Source organism: Papilio polytes, unplaced genomic scaffold, assembly GCF_000836215.1.
Source record: "Papilio polytes unplaced genomic scaffold, Ppol_1.0 DF821511.1, whole genome shotgun sequence".
Classification (NCBI taxonomy): domain Eukaryota; kingdom Metazoa; phylum Arthropoda; class Insecta; order Lepidoptera; family Papilionidae; genus Papilio; species Papilio polytes.
Window position 1 is genome coordinate 848,636 of NW_013527693.1, and position 23,504 is coordinate 872,139.

The 23,504-nt window shown below is 33.1% G+C and overlaps 1 protein-coding gene across 2 annotated transcripts in view; it reads left to right on the forward strand.

Moving 5' to 3' along the window:
- Positions 1-23,504, forward strand: part of LOC106108549 — a 125,972-nt gene that overhangs the window by 56,303 nt on the left and 46,165 nt on the right. The window contains exon 1 of one of the 2 annotated variants that reach the window (XM_013289746.1): positions 13,297-13,646. The exons of the other annotated variant lie outside the window; for it this stretch is intronic. Coding sequence (XP_013145200.1) covers positions 13,535-13,646 — 112 coding nt within the window. The 5' untranslated portion in view covers positions 13,297-13,534. Of the gene's footprint in view, positions 1-13,296; positions 13,647-23,504 lie in introns of those variants that run through there. 2 annotated transcript variants of the gene reach the window in all.

A 23,504-nucleotide genomic window follows, 5' to 3' on the forward strand; every position in this document is an offset into this window, starting at 1 on the left:
TGTGTTCAACGGGAGTCTATACTTCTTAAATATATTTGCAGTCTTCAGTCAAAGTTAATATACCAACACAACCACTATTGAATTCCAGTATTAATACAAAGCAACCCTGTTCAAGCCCATTGTGGGTGAGCGCGGTGAGCAAATATACGTCTCGCGCGACCTTTGCGTCCCGACGCGTGGGCGCCCGCCCCGAGCGACCCGGCCACAGACCAACAAACCTCGTTACACTTACACTCAACATAATTTATTATATTTATCGATTTTGAAGCAAGATCGATGTGCTATTATTGTTTTGTTTCCGCGTGGGTCACATGACCAACGATTTCAATGAATCAATAGTTTCGAGATTGAATAAATCGATTATTTTATAACGGTCAGTTTATTATACAAACTATGAAGCTACACTAAGGGGACAATTTAATATCTCTGGGTCGGGCAATTAAACTACACCTTTAGTTGTCATTTAAGTACTGTAAAAAACACTAATATGTATAAATTTTTGAAGCTACATTGCTCAACAAAAAATTTCACCGTACTTAATCCCCATCATGTATCTGCATCTACAGACAAAATGAACCCTTCCAGGTCATTGCATATCAATAAGAAGGCAGAGCAAATAAAATAACAAAGCTTAAGCCGTGTTGTGCCGCTCATAAAAAAAAACACGGTGTACCCTCTGTAACGATATAATAACAGCGATCTTTGGTAATAAATGCGTGTTAGAAGAGCGTGGGTAGAATAATAAAGACATTTGTCGCTGAGACGCAAATGCATCTACATGTGTTATATTCAGACCTATCGGGTACTTAAGGTGACATTCGAACTATCGACATCGAACAATGGTACTTTTTATAATGGACAAATGACAGTTCTTGATGGAAAAGACGTCGAGGCCATAGACATTATTAAACTGAAACTTATGTTTGATACAAACTATAATGATTTAAATAGAAATATTAACATGTTTTTAAATTTTTAATATTGAGTTGTTTATTTTTATATTTCCGTCTTCGTTACCTGGTCTTCTCCGAGTGATTTTTTTACACGGTAATTTAGAAAATGTTAAAAACCAATTGCTTTTCTTTAATATCATTCGATGATAAATATCTAAACTAAAAATTCGAAAGCGGAACCATAGTGTGTTTGAAGCCTTAGACTTTAGCTGAATGAACACAATGACTAAGGAATATGTTACATGGATATTTATCTGGTTTGAATCCAATAGTTTTTACAATTGCATTAAAAAACTAGTCTATCAAGTTTATAATGGTAAAGAAATGATGCGACTTACATTAGGCTTATAAGAATAAGGTGGAATTACTTCTTAAGAAAAGAAAAATCTGCCTTTTATCTGTCCAAAGCTTGACCAACTGGTACACACTTTAATTCTCAATGCTAATGTATCACTCAAATACATTTCTCTAAGGCATTGCCACAGTGAAAATTTATTGAAAGAAATCTTCATTAGTTGATAGGTTAAACGACTCGAAGTGTAGTCTTGCACCGAAATACTCGCAATGTGTACAAAATCAAAAACACAAGATAAGAACAAACTAATGTGCTAATTACATGAATTTCGTAACCATCATCACATCTTCATAAACACGGTATGTTTGGCTCTGACTAAGCATATTGACATAATTGCCTCATGGTCGCAAATGATCGCAATGCCAAAACACCGCCGAATGCGGCACAACAAGCCGCACGATGAGATAACAGGGATGCGTTGTAACAACATCGACTTGCAACATCTCACACCGCGAAACAATAGTTTGGTAAACAAACGAGAATCGATACTCCCCTCCCCTTCCCCATCACGTAACATCGCCCAGCTTCCTTTGTATTAGATATTGCATGACGTTATGTAATTAGATATCGACTAAAGTGTAATAGTGTTGTTACAGCGATATCATTCACAGGTACAGTTAGACACGAGTCGACAGAGTGCCAAATATCATCGATACCACCTCGATGGTTGGCATTCCACAACGACGAGGTTTTCACGTACATTCTTACCTCGTACAGTCGCGTTGTGGAATACTGTGTCCTCAGCGGTATTTCCAAACAGTTACGACTTAGGGGCCTTCAAGAAAAGAGCTTACTCCTCCCTTAAAGGCCGGCAGCGCATCTGCAGTACCCTTGGCATTGCGGATGTTCATGGGCGTCGGATAACTTAATATCAAGCGATCCGTTGCTCGTTTGCCCGCTTTTCTTATAAAAAAAAAAAAAAAACGCATACGATTAATAGAGTCACATCTTACTTAAAAGTATAAACTAGCTGTTCCCGTGCGGCTTCAACCGTATGAAATTATGACCATTTTTTTGTTTACATATGTCAAATTATCAATTGGAAAGTCAAAATAACATGACACAATGGCAGCTTGTACTTTATGGTCTCTTTTATGGTCCCCTATGAAGGTTTTTTTCTCCTGTATTCGTCCCTAAAGCGTGTCCTAAGTGTAGGGCTTTTTATTAAAGAAAGAATTATTCAAAAGTATGCTGTGATTGCTGATATCCTACGCCACCAAGTAGTGTGTGTTTACGCTTTATTATATTAGTATAGAGTGTAGATACGAAAGTTTAGATGGATGGATTTTTGTTAGAGTTTGTAACCTAAATTACTGAATAAATCTCGACTAAATTTGGCATTAATTTAGAGTATCCTCTCAAGCTATCGCCTGGAAGAACACATAGGCTACTTATTTTTTTGTTTTTCAATTCTACATTGACGGAATTTCGGGCGAAAGCTAGTATCTCATAAGAAATGTGTTTTTTCACATAGATCGAAATATGAAATGGCAAATTATTTTTTATCATATTTGTTTTTCTGCCTAAGTACAATGTCAATAAAATAAACATCCAAGTCGACCTTCTTTGTTTCCTGTTTTGTTAAAGTGTTTATAATAATTTCGTTTTATTCAATAAAATTTTATATTTGCTTAAAAAGGGTCAATGACCTGTAATTTATAAGGACAACAATAATTATACGAGTCAGGTTATAAAATGAGTAATGTTCCAGAAGCACGCACTGTAGCCCTAGGTTCCATCTTTAAGGCCTGATTTACTGCGTTCGCGTGGCGACCCTTAGAGACCTTAGTCCTTCGAGCTCTCTTTAAACTATACAATGCAACCTTTGTATGTGTTTATTAAATTGGTGAATACTTGTATTCAAGGGATATGTGATGATATTTCTGTCCTTTCCTTTTGTTCGATTCAATTCTTATTCAGAAAACTTTAACGCAAACCTAAAAATAAAACTAACCTAAAACCGTTAGTTAATTTACTTTGAGCGCATCACTGGTTTATAATAAGTTCTCTATACTTCTGTAGTAAAATTATATAGAGAAAATATTTGTTTATTTGTATGTATTGAAATAACTTAAAAACTACTGGTCCGGTCTTAAAAATTATTTAATCGTTAGAAAGGTAAGTTGTCTGTGACTAAGCTGAGTCTTTATTTTTTATTATTCTATGCTATTTCTTGTTTATGGCTCTCCCTCAGCGGATTAGGCCAGTGTCAAGTGTTTGTGGTTTTATTCTAATTTGGGAGAAACTGGCAACAAAACAATATTATTTTTTATTTACACGCGGACGTCACGAGTCTCAAGTTACTTATATAAAGACGGTAAACGAATGCTAAAATCCGAAACAGTTCAACCTTTCTACAAGTCGGAATCGGCGCCACGTTGTCAATCATTCAGGCTAACCTAAATAAGATAATTTGAATTGGAAATGTTAGCTTACGTTTCTTGCTAAAGTTCAAACTGGCTGCAGACTACGGACTCCGGCCTGAAATGCTCTGGTTCATTAAGCTGATAAAATCTGTCATTTCTTAATATATTCTAATCTTTGTTTGCAATTTAAAAATAGATGTTCAGTAATTGAATGGAACTGTGTACAATTTTCGTGTTTTACTCTACGGATTGTCTCCTTACCACCTTATAAATATAAAATGAAGTACTACTTCCTCGATAACTAAAACATCAACAGATTGTAAATATATTTAATCTCTATGTTAACTTATTATAGTCAACAGAAACAAATTCCCTTATTTTTTATATCTATTTCTCTTTAAATTTGAATTATTTGTAACAGTAATACAGATTACATTACATCTCCTATTTTTTTTGCATCTATTTAAAAACAAAAGAAATTCGATATAAAATCCTCGGTTAATACAGATTTTAAAAATATATTTCAACATGACTTGATAGAAATCATAAGTAGTTACTCCAATCCTTTCGATCTTCGTAGATGTTTGAACCAGTTCTTCAACATACTCGCGACCCGTTCTGCGGGACCGCTCACAGATTATGTCAAATATGGACCTGCAGACAAGAGCTGCTCGATAAATATAACTTTTATATTACATTCTAATTAAATAAATACATTTATAATTAATGCTACACTATTGCGCATGAATATTAAACTTTCTTATCGTATTTGTGAATTAATGAAAATAAAGATTCAAAATTATAACAATTGGATTACAAATTAAGGCGCAGAATACACAAAATTTATATCAAACGATGTGTCGCCTGCAAATTTCGTTAGCGTGGAATATTAAAAAAAGTTCGTCCACAATATTCCCGCGTGCATCTACTTTTTACTAGGTACCTTCCAGTCAAAGTCCAAATCGGTGCACCCGCTCCAGAGGTAGCGATCAGGTCGCCATTTCGACAGCGCGGAATTTAAAAAATTAGCCTATATTATGCCCGTAAATATTAGCTATCCTTTAGTAAAAGTCCGGTCGAAATCGGCCCAGCCATTTCGGAAATTACCCGGAACGCGGCTTGCGGACAGACAGACAGAAAAAAACATTTTAAATGTGATTTTCCTTATCAGCAACGCAAATACACTATCTTCCTGAAATCTGGAATTTTTTCTTTGATATTACAGACACTACAATTTTATTATACGTATATCTATACGAATTATACGTATAATAAAATTGGAGTATTATATAGATAAGAACTAAATAAAATGTTGGAAACTAACCTCAATGAAATGTCTTAACGTAGTCACAATACAATCTACTTGTCAAAACACTTATATTGCTGGCTATACTTGCTCTACATAAACGGGTACACGAGTCGCGTTGGTCATAAACACCGTGCAATAGGCGTTTCACATTCAAATTATAATGGCAAATGAAGATAAAGTAAAAACTGGTTCACCTTTTAAAAAGCAAAGTTCATTACATTACGTTACATTTCCTAAATAACTTTATGATAATTTATTAGTCGGGTGTCGCCGCGGATATATACGTAGAACGAGTTATATTTACTCGTATAATATATATACAATTAGTTATTTTTATTCCTTTCGCTTGCTACGAAGTGTGCCACATAACGTGACGAACTTTTTTTTAAATAATTAGTCTCAACAAATTTTCTATGATACGAAATTAACAAGGGATGAAATCAATTGCCTATTTGTACTATTGTTGGTAGATAGGACTGACTTGCTGTAATGCCATGAAAATGGACAACAGTATTGTCATAACCTATAAATAGAAATGTATAAGCATTGAGAAAAATTGTAAACTTGATTGCGATAATGTTATCATTCGGTAAGCATGGAGATACTACGTCAATAAAATACAAATAAAACATATTTCTTACGACCTACACTTATGTACGTCACGTCTACAAATTGTCGAAGAATACTGAATCAAGAATAGTCAAAGGTACAATCCGTCCATCAGTCCGATTCGAAAGTTGTCCCGACCAAAGGCTGACTTGAGTGTTGACCAAAACAAAAACAATCCTGTTGTGAACTATCACGCATGCCGGGTCGACGATCGCTTGACATTTGACACACGAATGTCAAGGTGCGGCCCACATCGTTTCCTAGAACATGTCCAGACGTCACACTGCATAATATACGAGTACGATCAAAGATCCAGATCAAAAGCACCCGAGTATCAATATGAACACGAGCTTCCGCGTTATTCGCAAATTACCCTGAAATTAACACCCACCACTTAAATGTCACTTAAAACCTGTATTTTAAAAATGTTTGTCGCAATTTAATAATTAAATTTAATACGCTCGAGTAATTGTACTCTGTCAATGAAACACGTTTGTACAGACGATTAAGTATTGAGTAAAAAAATTCACTGCAAAACCATTTTATTAAGAAGTATGGGGTTACAGATTACCTTGTTTAGTTCATATGTAAAGGACTGACGCAACTACTATTTACGTTGTACTCAGATTGTTTAAAAATAGGAATTTATTTCTATAATGGATTAGTTGGAAGCGTCATCTATTGTTCATTCTAACGTCACAAAGTGAGTCATAAAATGACATTTTAAAGGCAATCAAAAAGTTATAATCGATTCGATATCCAACACTATTCATATAGGGCGACGCACGTGGGCACTGTTGACTTCTGACCGGGCATACGGGATGCGTCATCGGGTGACTCAATTTCTGCAAATTTCAAACTTAAGCTCTCACTGATACCCTAATAGGTAAAGTAGCTAGTACATATAAATAGATGTTTATGTCTTTTAGTGGGTAGAGGTAAAGTTAACTAGGCCTCCAATTCGATAATAGTTATCAGAGTCAACACTACAAACATTTATTCCTTGTTTTATTTAGTACTAGCTGTTCCCATGCGACTTCATCCGCATAAAATTATAAATATTTCATTTTGTTGTTCACATTTGTCAAATTATCAATTGCAAATGTCATAATGACAAAACATGATGTCAAACCATGGCAATCTTGCTTCCTTGATGTTGGCAACAACTTATGGTCTCTTTCCCACATTAGGGTTTTTATCCAAAATAATCCCCTAAGTTTAACGGCGTATAAATATATAGCCTAAAGCGTGACATAATTGTAGGGTTTTTTTTTATTAAAAAAGAGTTATTCGAAAATATGCTGTAATTGCTGACATCTTGGGCAACAAAGTGTGTGTTTACGCTTTATTATAATAGTTTAGATAATGTTCCATCGTGACATGATTAAAGTATCAAACTTGAGGATTACGTTTTGTAAACCAATGCGATTACAATGCATAACACGGTTTTAAAGCGCTCTATATACATTTAAATTAAATTAGAGAAAAAAATCGGCACGACGATTCAAAAATTATGCTCTTTAAATGTGACATTAAAACAACTAATATTTCAAATATATTTTCTTTGAAAAGGTTAATCTGCGTATAAAACGTAATCCCGCACCTCAATGCCGTGCACATGCAATCCGCTTCAGACTTTCTAAACAACGACAATATTTCAAACGGGAAACGTCAAAAACGACAATTTACGCCACCAACGCAAACATGACACGAGTTTTGTCCTAAAATGGTGGCATTATCAGGTGAGACTGTTCTACAGCACGTAACCCCGCGCGGTTCAAAGCCTCTTAGACTGAAATGGAAAACATTATTCAAAAAGGAAACTCTGATGCAATGCTTAGACACGGCTCATAAACAGAGTAACGAGTATGTGTGATTATGAATAACAAAATAGTCCTATTTATATTCTTAATCTTTTGGCCATGTTTTTTTTATTTCATTTGGTCCTTAACAAGACAACAAATATGAAGTGTTTACCTCTTTAACTTAGTTATAATCTTACTTAAAAATATTGACCGCATAAAACTTTACAAATGGTTTTTTAGAGCTGTTTAAACTTAATTTATTAAGTTCGAAATAAGACACAAAGATTATATATCTTATCATATATCATGTATGTCGTAAAAAATGATATTTCCATTGAATAGCGTTTATGATTTCATTACAAATCTCGCAGCACTCCCGCGGCATCTGGGATGACATTTAGCGTGTCTGAGAGACGCGAGGTGTGTCCAGCGTGGGCGCGGGTCACCGGGCCTTGTTATGACAGACTCGAACAATGGACAGGGCAGGACTAACCTCGTTAGGTCTTTGTCACTTTACACGTGGCCTACATCGTTACTGAATAGTTCTGTAAGGAATTTGCGTGGTAGTTACGAAACAAGCTTAAAAGACGCAGCAAAGAAAGTTTGTATCTTAGATTCTTCCAACATCCCACCATAGGTAGGCAACAAATTACATATAGATCGCCTTACTCCTTTTAAAATCAAGAGTTTGAAAACGTTTGATCAGCGATTAAAACGTTGGTTTAATATTCTTATCTTGTGCGTCGCCAGAGAGAATAGGGTAAGGAGCAGCTGCCCTCCTAGATAATTTGAAAATGTAAAGTGTACAAATTAACTACTTCGAATAAGACGATATTAATGCTATATGCTAACTGCCCACCGTAAATCGATTGGTGACGCGCATAGAACATTAAGAAATAAGTACAAATATACTCTCCTGTGTAAATATTACCCTTCTGTGAGTAACAAAAAGTTGGTTATCTATTTTAGTAATGAAATGCATTCTCTAATACCCGACAAAATATAAACACACATTCCCATGATAACATGTCCTAAGGTCATAGACTATAAAGTCGAAATAGTAGTGACAAATTTATTGCAATCACTTTATTTTACAACCATTCGTTATCAAAACGAGCTACCGACCGGTCGCTGAGAAGCGAACACAATATTAACCCGGCATATTTATATCCATGTGGCTACGAATACCTCGTTAAAAATGTAAACTATTACGATCAATAGCAATCGATTTCAAACCTACAGGTTAATATAAATACAGTTCATTTTCTTTTAATTGAAATGTAGATAATTAATAACAAATTCGTGTCGGTGCGATTGTTATCAACGAACACAAGTTTCATAAGGTCCGAAGCGAATAACAGAAGCACATCGGATAAGAGTGAAAGGTGTGGGTCCCGGCCGCCTCAATATTGACCTTTGCTTATCTCACTAATGGACCGAATACAAATCAACTTTTCGAAATTCGCATTAAGATTATCCTTCAGTAAATAGCTTCACAATTACTTAGAGGATGTAACGTCGGAAAAGGTGACGTCCATCTTATATTGTATCCATTCAAAGAGTTATAAATCAAAGTACGCATAATTATTTTAAGTTAAACAGATGAACAAGATTTTTATTAATTAGTCCCTAATCATGTTTAGAAGCAAAGTTATCGTTGATAGAAACTAACATATTAATTTCCGCGTCTAATTTTGGGCGGAAAAAATCCCTACGTATTTTGTACTTTATTTTTTGCATATTGCTTTTTTGTATCTTTATAATGAAATTTTACTGTTTATAATAATCAGATTGACATAAAATTATTCATCAATGTGTTCATGGAAAATTATAATTTCTCTAAAACGCATGTCGGCACGCTTGTGACTTGAAAAGGAACCTAGAATACAGCGTGTTCGTAACCGGTTATTTACCTCAATTATCGAATCTAATCGTCAATCAAAGGATATAGATAATTATCGGTTTAAAAACAAATCGATATTGATGTATCGAATCGGTGAATTATAAAGGCGTGGTGTTATAAAGTAATATTTAAAACAAACCTTTTTTTAGAATAAAAAGAGAAGATTTTTTTGTTCTTTACATATTTTTCATTTATTCCAACAATGAAAGGGCTTTTTTTAATCTGTCCTTTGTCTTTACAGGTAAGAGATTTTATGACAGCTGAGTAAAGACACCACAGTAAGTACAGTTATTGGGACTAAGTCGTTTACTTTAACACTAACATGGTCACTGTTTACCTGCAAATTGATCGGTACATATCCAGTAGTTAATCATAGAGGTGTATTTTCGTTTGTCGTGATTACTTAAGTCCTGGCTAATTCAGAAAGCTTTGTATAGTGTGTAGGATTTCTTTCTACCATAATGATTGTCACATTTTCCATTCAGAATATCTGTAAAACGATTTTAACATTTTTATGTGTAAAAAATAAATTTCCAATAAAATGTTATTTTTGTTTGAATTTGTTTCAATACATAATATTTGTTAACAAATAAATACAAAGCATTTAAAATCGTCCGAAAAAAACAAATACCGCATGTATTCTAATCGCTGCACTGGTTACAAAATAAATACAATAAATAGTACGTTTTATAAACGCAATAATCTGTACTGATAATTAAAAAAAAAATAAACCTCCATCCCCGCTGTACTGCACGCCCGAGCACGTTCAACCTTTTCAATAATAATTACCTCGGTATCCGTACATTATGTTGGTCTCAATCGCACACAGTATATTGACATAATTTGCTATCGAATCAATAAATTAAATAATTTACACAGCAAGTCTAACACGAGCTGAGAAAGCCGAAATATCAAGCGCGTTCAACATTCTACGGGTGCCAAGCCTACGACAGTGTAGGGAGCCCAATTAACGTAAATATAACGGATAATTCCTAAATATATTAAATAATATTTAGTTTATTTAGGAATTTCATTATCAGTGCAATTTCATATTTCGATAGTAGATGATCGTAAATAGACGATATAAATATGGAAATGTGAATTAAACAAACTTACTTTTAAAATAACTTTTGCATAACGAACAATAGCTAAGTTTGCCATTCTATTGGTGCTAAGTGTAATTACTGTTAAAACTAAATAGCTGTAATATATGTGCAACAAACAATAAAATACGTAGGGGACTACATAGTGAAATAATTTTAATAGCTGTATAATAAATATTCAGGCTCTATTAAAACCATGGTAACCCTATATGCAGCCGACCTTCTCAATGCTAATCAGTTGCGCGTGCGCATACAATACGACAGACGGACGGTACGCGCACATACCAAGTCCACTCTGATATCGATAGAGGCCCTACATCTAATGCTATTTATTACGTGCCACTGCTATACACTAGTTGTAATTGACATTTTATACCTTACTACTTACTAATACTATAAATGCGAAAGTTTAGATGAATGGATGTTTGTTAGAGTTTGTAGCCTTAACTGCTGGACGTAGAGGATAATCTGGAAGAACACATTGGCTGGGTGACAGCTAGTATGTTTTAAGAACAAATTTAAAATTGTATAAAAACAAAACTACGAGTACTTATAAATGGAGCTTTTTTATTTTTGTAAAAATATTGTTGTCGTCTTTTATCGTAAACTAGCTAATTCTCGTGACTTTGCCTGCGTAAAAACATAGCCAGAGTTAATCACTGATAACGTAGCTTTTTAACGTAGAAATAATTTTTGAAATCGGCCCAGTACTTTTTTAGTTATTTGAATACATACAAAAATACAAATCTATTCTCTTTAAAGGAAATACTTTGTAGATAAGCTTTAGTGGTATCTAAATTCATGAAATAATATTTGAAATCTATTTATATTGAATTATCAAGTTTTATATTCCCAATTTAACTTTACTGATGAACTTATTTAATAGAACATGTTAGTAAAATATTATAATGAACGTGTTTATAACAAATGTATATTATACTTTCAAAGTAGTTGGGTTTTCTAAGCGTATGCACGCCCCCGCGGCCCACCCAGCGCCAAAACTCGAATGCCAATAAAAATGAAGAACAAAATATTTTGAAGAGCAGTCAAAGAATTCAACTTGAAGGCGATATATTAACATATCGTGTAGAGATGGCTACAACAGATGCCACACAAAACATTGCTATAATTTTTTTTATACAGGATGCATATAAAAAATTTCGACAATAGATGAGCCTTTTGTATCTCTTATTTATGTCTAATTTTTTCTAACATTCTTAGTACATTTGTTACATACAAAAATACTAAAATTACCTCTTTGTAATGTTATTGTCGATTGATTGAATTATTAAAAAAAAATCATTGCAATCTTCTCGTAATCCTGAGAGTTACGATTTCGAATTCGAATAACAGAACATGCTGTATATACACCCACGCAGTCCGACCATGTTTCTCCAATAATCTTCCATATTACAAACTGGAATCATCAGTAATACAGTAGCTCGTAGCTTTATTAATAAACTCTATCAATAACTTATACAAAATAATATTCGCGTTTATTATTTAATTTATGACTCTACATGAGTGTCACTTTGTGTTAGAGAGTCCAATAAATCAAAGCAGTAACACATTGTTCCGACATATGCCGGTAAATGTCAAGTTTTATTTGAGCTTTTAAGTTGTTGCTTACATTTACAACTACAATAACTTATTAAGTAAAGATTTTATGTGTGATTCTTTATCTGTGATAATTAACTTTAAATAAGTTATAGTAAGTGACTTTATGGCTTTGACTATTATTTTTATTTTTATAGATTATGATAAAACAGAAAGAGTAGGAAACTTTCATGTTATTTTATGGACAACTAGCTGTGGCCAGCGACTCTGTCCGCATGGAATTAAATAAAATAAAAGTGAATGCCTATGTGTTATTCCAGAGTATCCTCTACGTCTATGCCAAATTTCAGCGAGATCCATTCAGCCGTTTAGGCTGCAAACTCTAACAAACATCCATCTAAACTTTCGAATTTGTAATATTATGATTATAATTTATCGCTTAGTATTAAGTTGCAAACAAAACTTGTTACATATTAGAAATAACTTAAACTCGTTTGTAAATAGCTTATAAATTAATCGAAGCATAAAATTAAAAAAAGTGATCATATTTTCAAGTTTGTATCTCGTATGTAAAATTTAGTCCATCATCGTAACGCGTACGTCGATCAGTTACAGTTATACGGAATATTAATTAACGTGTTATCAATTGAATTAATTTAATTATGTATACGACATCACGATCATTGGCCAGCTCTGGTTATAAATCAGTCGGTGTCACCGCGGGGGTCACTCGAGGTCGACTCTGCATCGGCTCAAATGCGCTATTAAACCGTATATGCATCACGGTAATATTTCGTATATTAAATTAATATTATTTTTTATTGAATACTAAAATGAGTTTGTATTGCGTGTTAGGAAATAGATACGTCTGGGATTTTCGATGTCAAATGTGACTCGTAGCAAAAAAAAATGAAAGAATTATTTATATATATTTATATAATAATATTGAATTAAAGCACTACGATGTTAAGCAAAAACTAAAGCGAGCAACAAACAAAAGCAATGGATTTCTGAAAAAGATATCTGGAAAAGCTTCTCGGGAAACAATAATTTTAAAAAAGTTACATCTTTAAAAAAGACATTAACACAAATTAAAAAGTAAAACCTTTATTTAGTTATTTTTGTATGTGAAAAGCTTCCAATCTTATTTACTTTAAAAAAGCTTCCAAAACAATATTTAACTATTACAAACAGCACGTGAACCTCACCGACTAATCCAACATTTTGTAATTATTAAAAACAAAATGAGAATCAATTTGCCGTTAATGCGAGCAACTACGAGATCACTACCTGTGTTGTTTTTTTTTTCGTCAAAGACATGATAACCGCCGGGTCGCGGGGCAGTGCGAGAGCGGACCTCGCCGGAGACGCGCGCTTTGCCCGCCTCGCTACTTGTTCAAAATTACGCGCACTGTATAAACCTGCCGTTCAAACAGACATTTTGTTATTTCGCGAATGTGTTAAAGTGGCATTATTAATCGAAATTGAACTCTATTATTAAACTGTGCAATAAAGTTATGACTTGTGTTCAAACCTGTGAATAAGTGAACTTAATATTGTAAATACTGAATGTGATGTACCTCAAAATGTATATAAAATCGGAAAGGTTCTATCAGCAGCCCGACAACCAGTCGCTGAAAGATGAAGATAAATATTTTTCAGACTACGATGAAGAGCTTGATGACCGTAAGTTTTGTATGATGTTACATATATGGTCATTAAACCAGAATAAGGAATAATTTATTTACTTTTCTATGTTATTTATTTTAATTGTATTTTAAAACTTTTATTTTCATTCTGCTCTTATTTGCATGATACTTCAATAGTTTCTAATAATATGTGTTCATAACATAATACTCAATTTCTCAAATAATTTACATATTTTGTTAATATAATATTATGGCTGTAGGAATAGTAACTATACGGATACTTAACTTTCAATTAATATTTACGTTGCAAGTTGAACATACAAGATGTAACATATAATTAGCGGGTAGTTGTAAAGAGCGATTCCTAATAAACAAGCACGGATACAGGAATTAATCAGAATAGAATAAGTAATCGAGTTACTTATTTAACAATACTCAGACATGAATTCACGTGAGCGAAATGCTTAATATAGTCGCTGTCGTTGATGTCTTTTGTATTACGGACTTGTAACAAAAGCTTTGAAACAACATGTTGTTTTAAGTTTGTTTATTTCGTATTGTTCATGTATCTTGTAATGATCATTGACGAATGTAAAGTTATATTCATGATTGGTATTTAGAATGTTATCTTTTAGGAGCTTTTAAAAGCTATCCGTTCAAATTCATCAATTTTTCTATTTGATTCCTCATTTATTAATATTTTTAATAGACAAATGTACTGTATTTGTTATTCCTTCTATTTGGCACTTATTTAACCTAATTATGTCTTTTGTAACGTTTACTTCTGTAATAGATACAATGACAATAGTCTTGGGAATCTAAGAGAATTTATCTCTATTACTGATTAAATAATTTTATTGTTTAAATTTATTTTATTAATTTAACATTCTGTTTTGTTTATCTTAATTTTATATTATTAATTTCGTGTTAACTCATCAATAAACCTAACGGTATTAGCTGTTTCTAAAAAATATATATAGAAATTATGCAAAACATTTGAAAAAAAGTAACAAAAGATAAAATTACCAGTTTTAATTATACAAATTCTGTGTTAACATAAAATGCTATGTTTAACAAGTATCTTTAGATATTTAACATTCTTACTAATAAATAACATTCTAGTTTAAATCTGAACAACCGTGTTGTCTAAGTTAAATATAAATCAATGTATCAAAATGCTGAAGATTTTAACTCACAAACCACTAATTATTGTAACTTAGCTAACATTTATGAATAACATTAAGAGTTTAACTTTTTACTTAAGTGAACATAAAGCTTTCCTTAATAACTTTTAACATGTTAATACTTTTTTGTTTGAATAAATTACCAATGTGTATACTACATACTATTGAAAATTTTTACCAATCCGTGTTGAAATTAAATCTATACTTGTGGTCTCTGCGAAACCACCATAACTATTTCAATGAAAATAAAACATAAACCCACTTTGTCCTTCGCCTTAATACTTTCACATTTTTTACACTTAAAAGCTAACCTTCGGCGCCAAATCACAAACACAATAACCCTTGTGGGACAAATTAGAAACGTTTCACAAAGAATGGCTGAGATGGGCCCAATTAGGTGTAAGAAAGGGTCGTGTCGGGATCTTCAAATGAGGAAGGGTCTGCCCAAATGACAGGTAAAAAAGGTTGGCGAAGACCCTAGGGATTAAGAGTCGGATATTTGCGGACAAAAGGTGCACAGACTGTAAAAAGTTTTAAAATCCTTAACTGTAATAAAAGCTTGTAATAAACAATAACCTAATATAGTACCTGTAATTTCAGTACCATTGTAGGCCTGTTTGATCCACAGATTAAATACAATTGTACTCATTAGAAATGTTAAAGTTTCTTGTAGCTTAATGATGACTTTTATTAATCTGAACTTTAATTATTTTCAATTAAAATCTACGATATCGCTTTATTAAATTACACGTACATGTGTTAATGATACTATTATGCTTTTGAACGTTAAAGATATGAAAAATAACTATGAATAATGTCGTAGGAAAATCTTCTATTTTCTATAATCTACATTAATATAATAAAGCGCAAACACACACTTCTTTGTTGTCTAAGATGTCAGTAATTACAACATATTTTTAAATAATCCTTTTCTTAATTAAAAGCCCTACACTTTCTTCACGCTTTAGGCTATATATTTTCACGCTATTAAACTTAGTTGGTAAATAAATTGGATAAAAATCCTAATGTGGGAAAGAGACCATCATCTGCCAACATCAAGAAAGAAAGATTGCTAAGGTTTGTCATGTCATGTCATGTCATTTTGACATTTGTTATTGATAATTTGGCAAATGTAAACAATAAAATAAAATTTTCATAATTTCATGCAGATAAACCCGCATGGGAACAGCTAGTAACTTAATACAATACTTGTATACTCTTTTGTACTAAGCTTTACCTTAAGTTTAAGCAAGTTGCAACCTGTCTGTACCGAGTTACATAACCTATACACAAAAATGTGACAAATTGCAGTACTATGAACTTTAACTGTATAGAATTTGATGTCAAATTCATTTGCTTTACAAAATTCAAATTTCGCAAATAGCTTTCAATGCACTTTTAAATTCTAAGAAAGGACACTGCGCCCCAACTTACCTGACCATTGGAAAAAAGTTTGTTACCTGACCTGCAGTGTTGTAATTTTTTTACACAGGAAATCGCGACAATGCAACGGTCATGCTGTATTGTGGGTGCAAGGGATGGAAGTTTTCTGTTCAACTATGTAATAGTCAAACAATGCAGCCTCCAAAATAATACTTCTACATGGGTATTTCATAAAGCTGTTTTCAACAGAATAACTGACGAAATATCACCTTTGTACTACTAAAGTTGTCAAGTAATGACAGCTTTGTTTACATGTTTTCTAAGTCACGAAACCTTTTAACTTTATCGTGTTTAGCTTTTAAAAAATAAACTTTAGAGCTCCATAATTGATAAAAAAAAATCTTAACTTTTCATACTAGTTAGGTTATACGCAAGCTATTCTAACTTTTTGTACTATTAACGTATTATATTTAATAAGAAGTCTTAATAAAAAGTACACCAATATTTACAATTTTATTCCAAACTTGAAATCAAGAATACATTAAAAATCAAATCAATATGGATCTAGATTGAAATTTGACAAGTCGGAACTCCGATGACCGTCAACTTTTGAATAATGTATTCATTAAAAAGGTTGATTTTAATAATACTTCATAAACAAACGAGCGTGGGTCGATACCAAACATATTCACAACCGGTCGAAAAATGCAAATATAAAAATTCTGTGGCATTTATCGAATCGTTTATTATGTTGGTAACCGTTCGGGTATTTTCGAGGAGTCAAGGTTAGGGTCTGGGTCAGTGTCAGGGTGAGGGAGGCCGTGGGAGGCGCAGGTCGCGCATACTAATGTTGATTCATCGGCGGTCGAAGGTTGAGAACTTTGACATTTCGGTACGAACATACTTTATGAATCAGACGTCGTTAGCGGTGAATAAACACTATATGATAAATAAATAAGCTTTCACGACCTTATATACAGAGTGAAGTCATTTGTGGCAAGTTGTAATGTCATTAAATTGTTAAAGTAAGGTTCCACTACCGTAATTCTAAAAATTCTAATGAATTTGTATCAATTTTAATATAATTGAAATACAAAAAAATCATTTAGTCATTTTTCTTTCATAAATATTGTATTTAGCTATTATTATAAATAATATTAAATATAAATTATTCTCTGATAGCACTATTCGCAGCTTTATATGGTCACGACAATTAACGGTGTTGAATATAAAGTAGTGACGTCACACAACTAAATGTGTCTCCTCACATGCATACACACACATAAACCACATTAATCTATTAAGGTAGTTAACACATACTTTATGAGGTGTGTAATAAAAAATCGAAAGGAAAGAAAAGATATTACCTTTAAAGAGACAGTTGGAGTAAATAACTAACATTAACATCAAGCCATAGTGACAGATATCTAAAAAAATTGCAGTACTTATAAAAGAAAATATTAATAAATCAACCAAAACTAGTACCTAATCAATCTTTGTTTAGTAAGTAATCGTACTTCTTACTAATCTTACTAATATTATAAATGCGAAAGTATAGATGGATGGACGGATGTTTGTTACGAGTTTGTAGCCTAAACGGCTGAACGGATCTCGATGAAATTTGGCATCAACATAGTGGATAGTCTGGAAGAACATATAGGCTAATCACTTTTGTTTTTTCTACTACCACGCGAACGGAATCGGAGTCGAAAGTTAGTGTATAATAAAACAAAACGCATGAACTTATCTTATTAAATTGAATAGTAACAACTCGATTAATACAACATTTAAATAAAGTAATAAATTTAATACCATCATGATAATGAGTAGTAAGAAACTAATTGATTTACATTTCGATCACAAAAGCTATAATAATGTTTAATAATCCGTTAATTAGAAGGCAGTAAAACAAACTACAGTCGAGCTACCAACAAAGCAAAGGTAATGGCTCTGATAACAAACCTTTATTACTCCTATAAAATATAGCCAATCGAAGTTTATATTGAAAACGAATTAAGGATTTTTTAAGTCCCTAAATTTGTTAAAAATGACTGTAATTAACAACTTTTTTATTACCAATCTTGTTGCAGTTCTGAAACTTTATGAAAAAGTTTTTAACGTAAAGCTGTACTTAATTGATTAATTTTGTTAACTAAAATGCAAACCATATCGACTTAAACCAACAAAGTACGCTCGGTTTTGAATCAAGACAAGAAAACACAGAATAATTCCTTTCGCTCCATTTCAATTGCTTCTGAAGTCAAGGTTGGTCGTATGGTTTTGTTTTGCTTCAAGTGATAAGATATTAGCGGGTAAGGATATCTAAAATTGTCACTTACTACCTTACTTTATTATAAATTCTAATAAACTAAAAAAGATGGGAAAAAATACGAGGATAGAAAAACTTTAAGCAATCAGTAAACTTTCACCCTCAATTCACTTAAATATGTAAAAATATCAGTGTCATTGAACCCCATTAAAAATAAACTTTTGTGTAATCCAAAGGTGGAAATAATATTGCCAGGGAATCAATAATTCGACTGTTTAAAATATTTGTTGTTTTATAATTTTCCGTGTATAAATTTTTAAACCATAAGCTCATAACTTGCCCAGCGTGTGCCGGGGTCGGCGGGCGGCGCGGCAGGTCGCGGTTCGGATGCTAATGCAGGGTTAATTGCGGATTCAGCCCGACCTCGCCTTTAGAAAACGGAGACAACCTGAGCGGAATTTTAAAACGCCACTGAGCCTGCCCATGCCGGGATCCGCTGACTTTAAATAACAATGTTTTATGGTCAACTTTTATACACTCTGTATATTCCTTTTGGTTTAAAGATATTTTTATACGCATACACTTGTATCAACGTTTAAGAGCCGATTAGGACGACTTTTGCTATTTTGTTTTTTGTGTCATTATGGTTTGTGTGTATGGTGATCCATGACACAGGGTACCACCCTAGTTTGGACACCAATCCCCTACCCATAAAGGATACCAATCAAGTTGTTTTCTTGATTTTTATCAAAATAAGAGTGCATGTATATATCTTGTTGAAGGATAATGTATTTTTAATTTCGTATTTTTCTTCAATATTTTCTTAAAATATTTAACGATTGATTCCTTTAATAAATAGAGTTCAAGACAATTATTATCAGCAAACAATACTTAATAATGTGTACACAGCGCTAACCTACCTGCGGTTATTAAGTATGTACGGCGAGCCACTAAACCGGACGGCCGCCTCGATTGTCAACGCGCTCGTCCGGTCGAGAGGTCGTCAAGAGGTCACCTCTCCAAACATTTTTTCAACGACAAATGTTCTCTAGATGAGTACAAACTTTAGACCAAACGCAATGACCACTTTGACCGCACGGACCTCTTTACGCGTTAACTGTTTAACATTTCGAGCAGGTGTCTCGCGACTCGTCAATGTTTATCGACATCTGCCATAACGTGCACCATGCACTTATAACGCACCTGATTTTAAGTACCACTTTTAAGTATTTAAAACGCTTGAAATATGGTAATGAGTGTAACTGGTAAGTTTTAACTTAAAACAAACTTCACTAACGATCACCCCAATGAAATGAATACTAAATCATGATTGATTAAACTTGTAAGTTGTATATTAATTTTGGCACACATAATACAAATAATATAAGATATATGTGATGCAGAGTATAGTAATATGCTTAATCTAGATACTTAATTATTATAGATCTATGTACTTAAAAAGTAGGTCTTCTTCCTAAGCAACAAGAAGCTTGCCTTCCTCCTCCTTATAGGTCGAAAATCTGCAATTCCTCTGATGTTGTGAATGACCAGAGACCTCAGTAACCTCACTAAGAATTCCACAGCTTGTCTGTCTTTGTTTATTTGTCTTCATATAACTGTACCCACTAGTAGAAATCGTATTGAGTATTTAACTAATAATGGCTACGCTACTTCTCGTATAAAAACATCACAGGACCAACTAACGTTAGCAGATTAGAGTTCAAATCAATAAAGGTATTTTCTGTCTTTACAATTACTAAAATATTTTTAATCCGTTGATGTCCACTGAACGATAAGATCAATATAAAAAGATAGAGATGGTATTAAAAAGTATTTAATCCCAAACAAGTTTGAATGTATTCAGTTTTTTGCAATCAGTTCTTTGAACAGCGATATAATTAATATTTATATATTCCTGTTTTTATATCAACAAATTTTCGGTGTCGGGGTCAAGAACTTTTCACCTTTTTATGCGCACGTTTCACAAACATGCCTTAGATTTTTTACGAGCGTCGTGTAAATAAAAACGAGAAATTTACGCGTTTAACTTATCTTGATATATAAATTTCTGATACGCCAGCATTTCTGTTTTAAGAATTTCTCTTACTGTAATATATAGCAAGCCATTAATTGCAAACCAAAAACATATAATGTTACTTTTAATAAAATTAATTAAACTTTTTATAGTAATTCCATATTAAGTTGGTAATTTGAAAAGTATGTTAAGAGTTGAATTAAAAAAAATTGGAGGAAGCTTTTAACTTACGGCAGTCTTGAACTCAGCTGTGTTTGCTTGTCACGGCCGCGCGGGGGCCGATAGCCGATCGTTGTGTAGACATCGCTTGTTTATGTTGACTCGACAACCACCTGCGTCGGTGTAGCGACGTCTACGCCGCCCCTAGTGCGTGGTATATGCATTATCGTATATGATTGTCATTGACTTGAATTGTATGATTTTTAAGTTTGCTGTATAAGTTTACTGCCATAATGTTGTAGACCTCATACTTAATATAAGATGATTCTTCAAACGTTTGTACAAGTTCATCAGACGAGAAGCGAGTCATTTATCTTCACGTAAATTAAATAGGAATATTACATTAATAAAATTTATAACAACCAAGTGTCCAAAAATGAACGCGTAGCTTCATAAAAATATGACGGAACCTCATTATTCGATTGTGCCCATCGTTAGTCAACAGTCTAAGCGATAGAAGAGCTTACATAGTTAAGTAAACAAAAGCAGTTCCCTGGTAGTGTCACCTGTTAGACCCCAAGCTCGCGGGAGGTCAGTCCTCGCCCACGAACGGCGCAGCGCGTGGCGCGCTAAGTCAACACTGTCGCACACAATTGTTGATTTTTCTATTAAACTACGAGTGACATTGCTCGAGATGACTAGGGTTGACACTCGAATGATTTTTAAAAATCATTTTACAAAGTAGCCGCAACATTTTTATATTCTTGTAACATATGGCTTTTAATTAATAAAACAAGAACTTTAATATAAAAATCTAGAATTAATTACAATAACTATGTATGTGGTAAAAAAACTACGTTTTTAAGGCTATACTATAAAATAAACATATCTAAATATTAACAAAAATCATGCGTGTAATAAAAAATTAAATATAATAATGTTTTGATTATTATTGACAACCCTATAGCCACTTAATACACCCGTCGCACTTTGAGACGACTAAATCAATACATTGTGAGCGGACAAGCGTGTTACAAAAGCATTTATAAGCATTTTATATTGCACTACATCATACGTTGGAATTCCACACAAATATATGTAGAAATAGACACAACTAAAACATTATTTAAATTTATATCTTTGATTTTTACTACTGATAAACATTTGCAACTAATTAAAATACAGAAACACTTCTACAAGAATTAAGTTGACATTTATATTGTTCCATTCTATTATAAACTTCTGCATTTATTTATATCAATACCGTGTCAGTTCACGATTACACGCAAAATAATAATAATCAGACGTTGACACAATACCTTTAAAAATAAGATAATAACCATCATCACCATCATCCTCCTCCTCTAACGTACTCCCGTAGGGTCAGCGTAACAGTTTTTTGTCAGGTTACACGCAAAATAATATGCGTCATAAAAGAACTATGTACGTAACACTTTAAGGTTTCCTGGAAAAGAACTTTGATATTATCTGTGGTCGCAAGTGTCATCCTCGTTTAATTCCTCGTGTAAACCATCCTTTTCTCGTGAATCGAGCCTCTTTATAGTACACGAGGCTCGTCTCAACATCACAAGTTCAAAGATCAATGCTTGACTGTAATTATCATGATGTTGTTCAACATGGTTATAAAGTGTCTTGAATCCGTGTTTGTGATATTAAAAATAGTAGTTTATCATTTGAATTTACATTACATAAATTGAATACTTTTCATTTCTATCAGCAATATGTAAATGATACATTTTAAATGTAACCAATATTATAAATGCGAAAGTTTATATGGATGTTGTTAGAGTTTACCGCCTAAACGACTGAACTGACGTCGATAATTTGGCAAAGCTGTAGTTCAGAAAAACATAAAGGCTTTTTGCTTTTTTTTATTTCGACTTTGACAAAGTCGCGGGCAAAAGCTGATCCATATGTCATTTATTTAGTAGCTGAAGTGTTTACGTTTCCGTAAAATACAAAGTTACATTTCTATGCCAGTTAATCTATTTTGTGGGTTTCTAAATCTATTATTTTACATACACAAATTATTAATCTCGACGCACTAAAGTAAGTCGTGAAATCTAGATTAAAGCTGTTAAGTCTTAATCTAATATTGTCGCAAAATACTAAGTTACGATTTTCTTTCTATCGTAGGAAACGTATCGACTACTACGGTCCATGTTAATTAAGTTAACTTATGTCTGTCAGGTACATAAAGTTGCAACTACACTAATTGCAGTCACAATTCCTATCATTCAGTAGACGGGCATTAATTGCCCGACTGCGTCAATCGCTTAACAATGCATTTAGTGGCTTACTCTTGTTTAATACCCAATTGTAAAGTCTCGCAAATTGAATATGTTATGAAACTATTGCTTAATACATATCAGTAACTTAGCCATAAATAATACTCTAAACAATAGATAATTTTGTGTGGTTTCATTAAATTCACTGAATAAAGTACTCCTCCAGAAGTACTATTCCATAATTCTATTCTAATTCTTGTTTATGGCTCTCCCACAGCGGATTGGGCCAGTATCTACTATTTCATTACTTAGATCAATTACAAAAGCCTATTAAACCGGCCGTTTTTAAAACTCTCCCGATTACCGTAATGTCAACGCAACATTGGGCTATGAACTGTGGGCAAGTATAAGCACAATAGTTCACAATCACTTTACAAGTCAATCACGTAGCGTCAGCACGCGGGTACATATTTGTAAACGGTGCCGATCACTTAGGCTGGCTGTTTGTCGGACGTGCCAGCATCGGGGTCAGGTGCCAACGGTACCTTGTTTGACTGCTGACCCTACCAGCGGTGCAAATGATGAGTAATAATTTTTTTTTTTTTTTTTTTTTTTT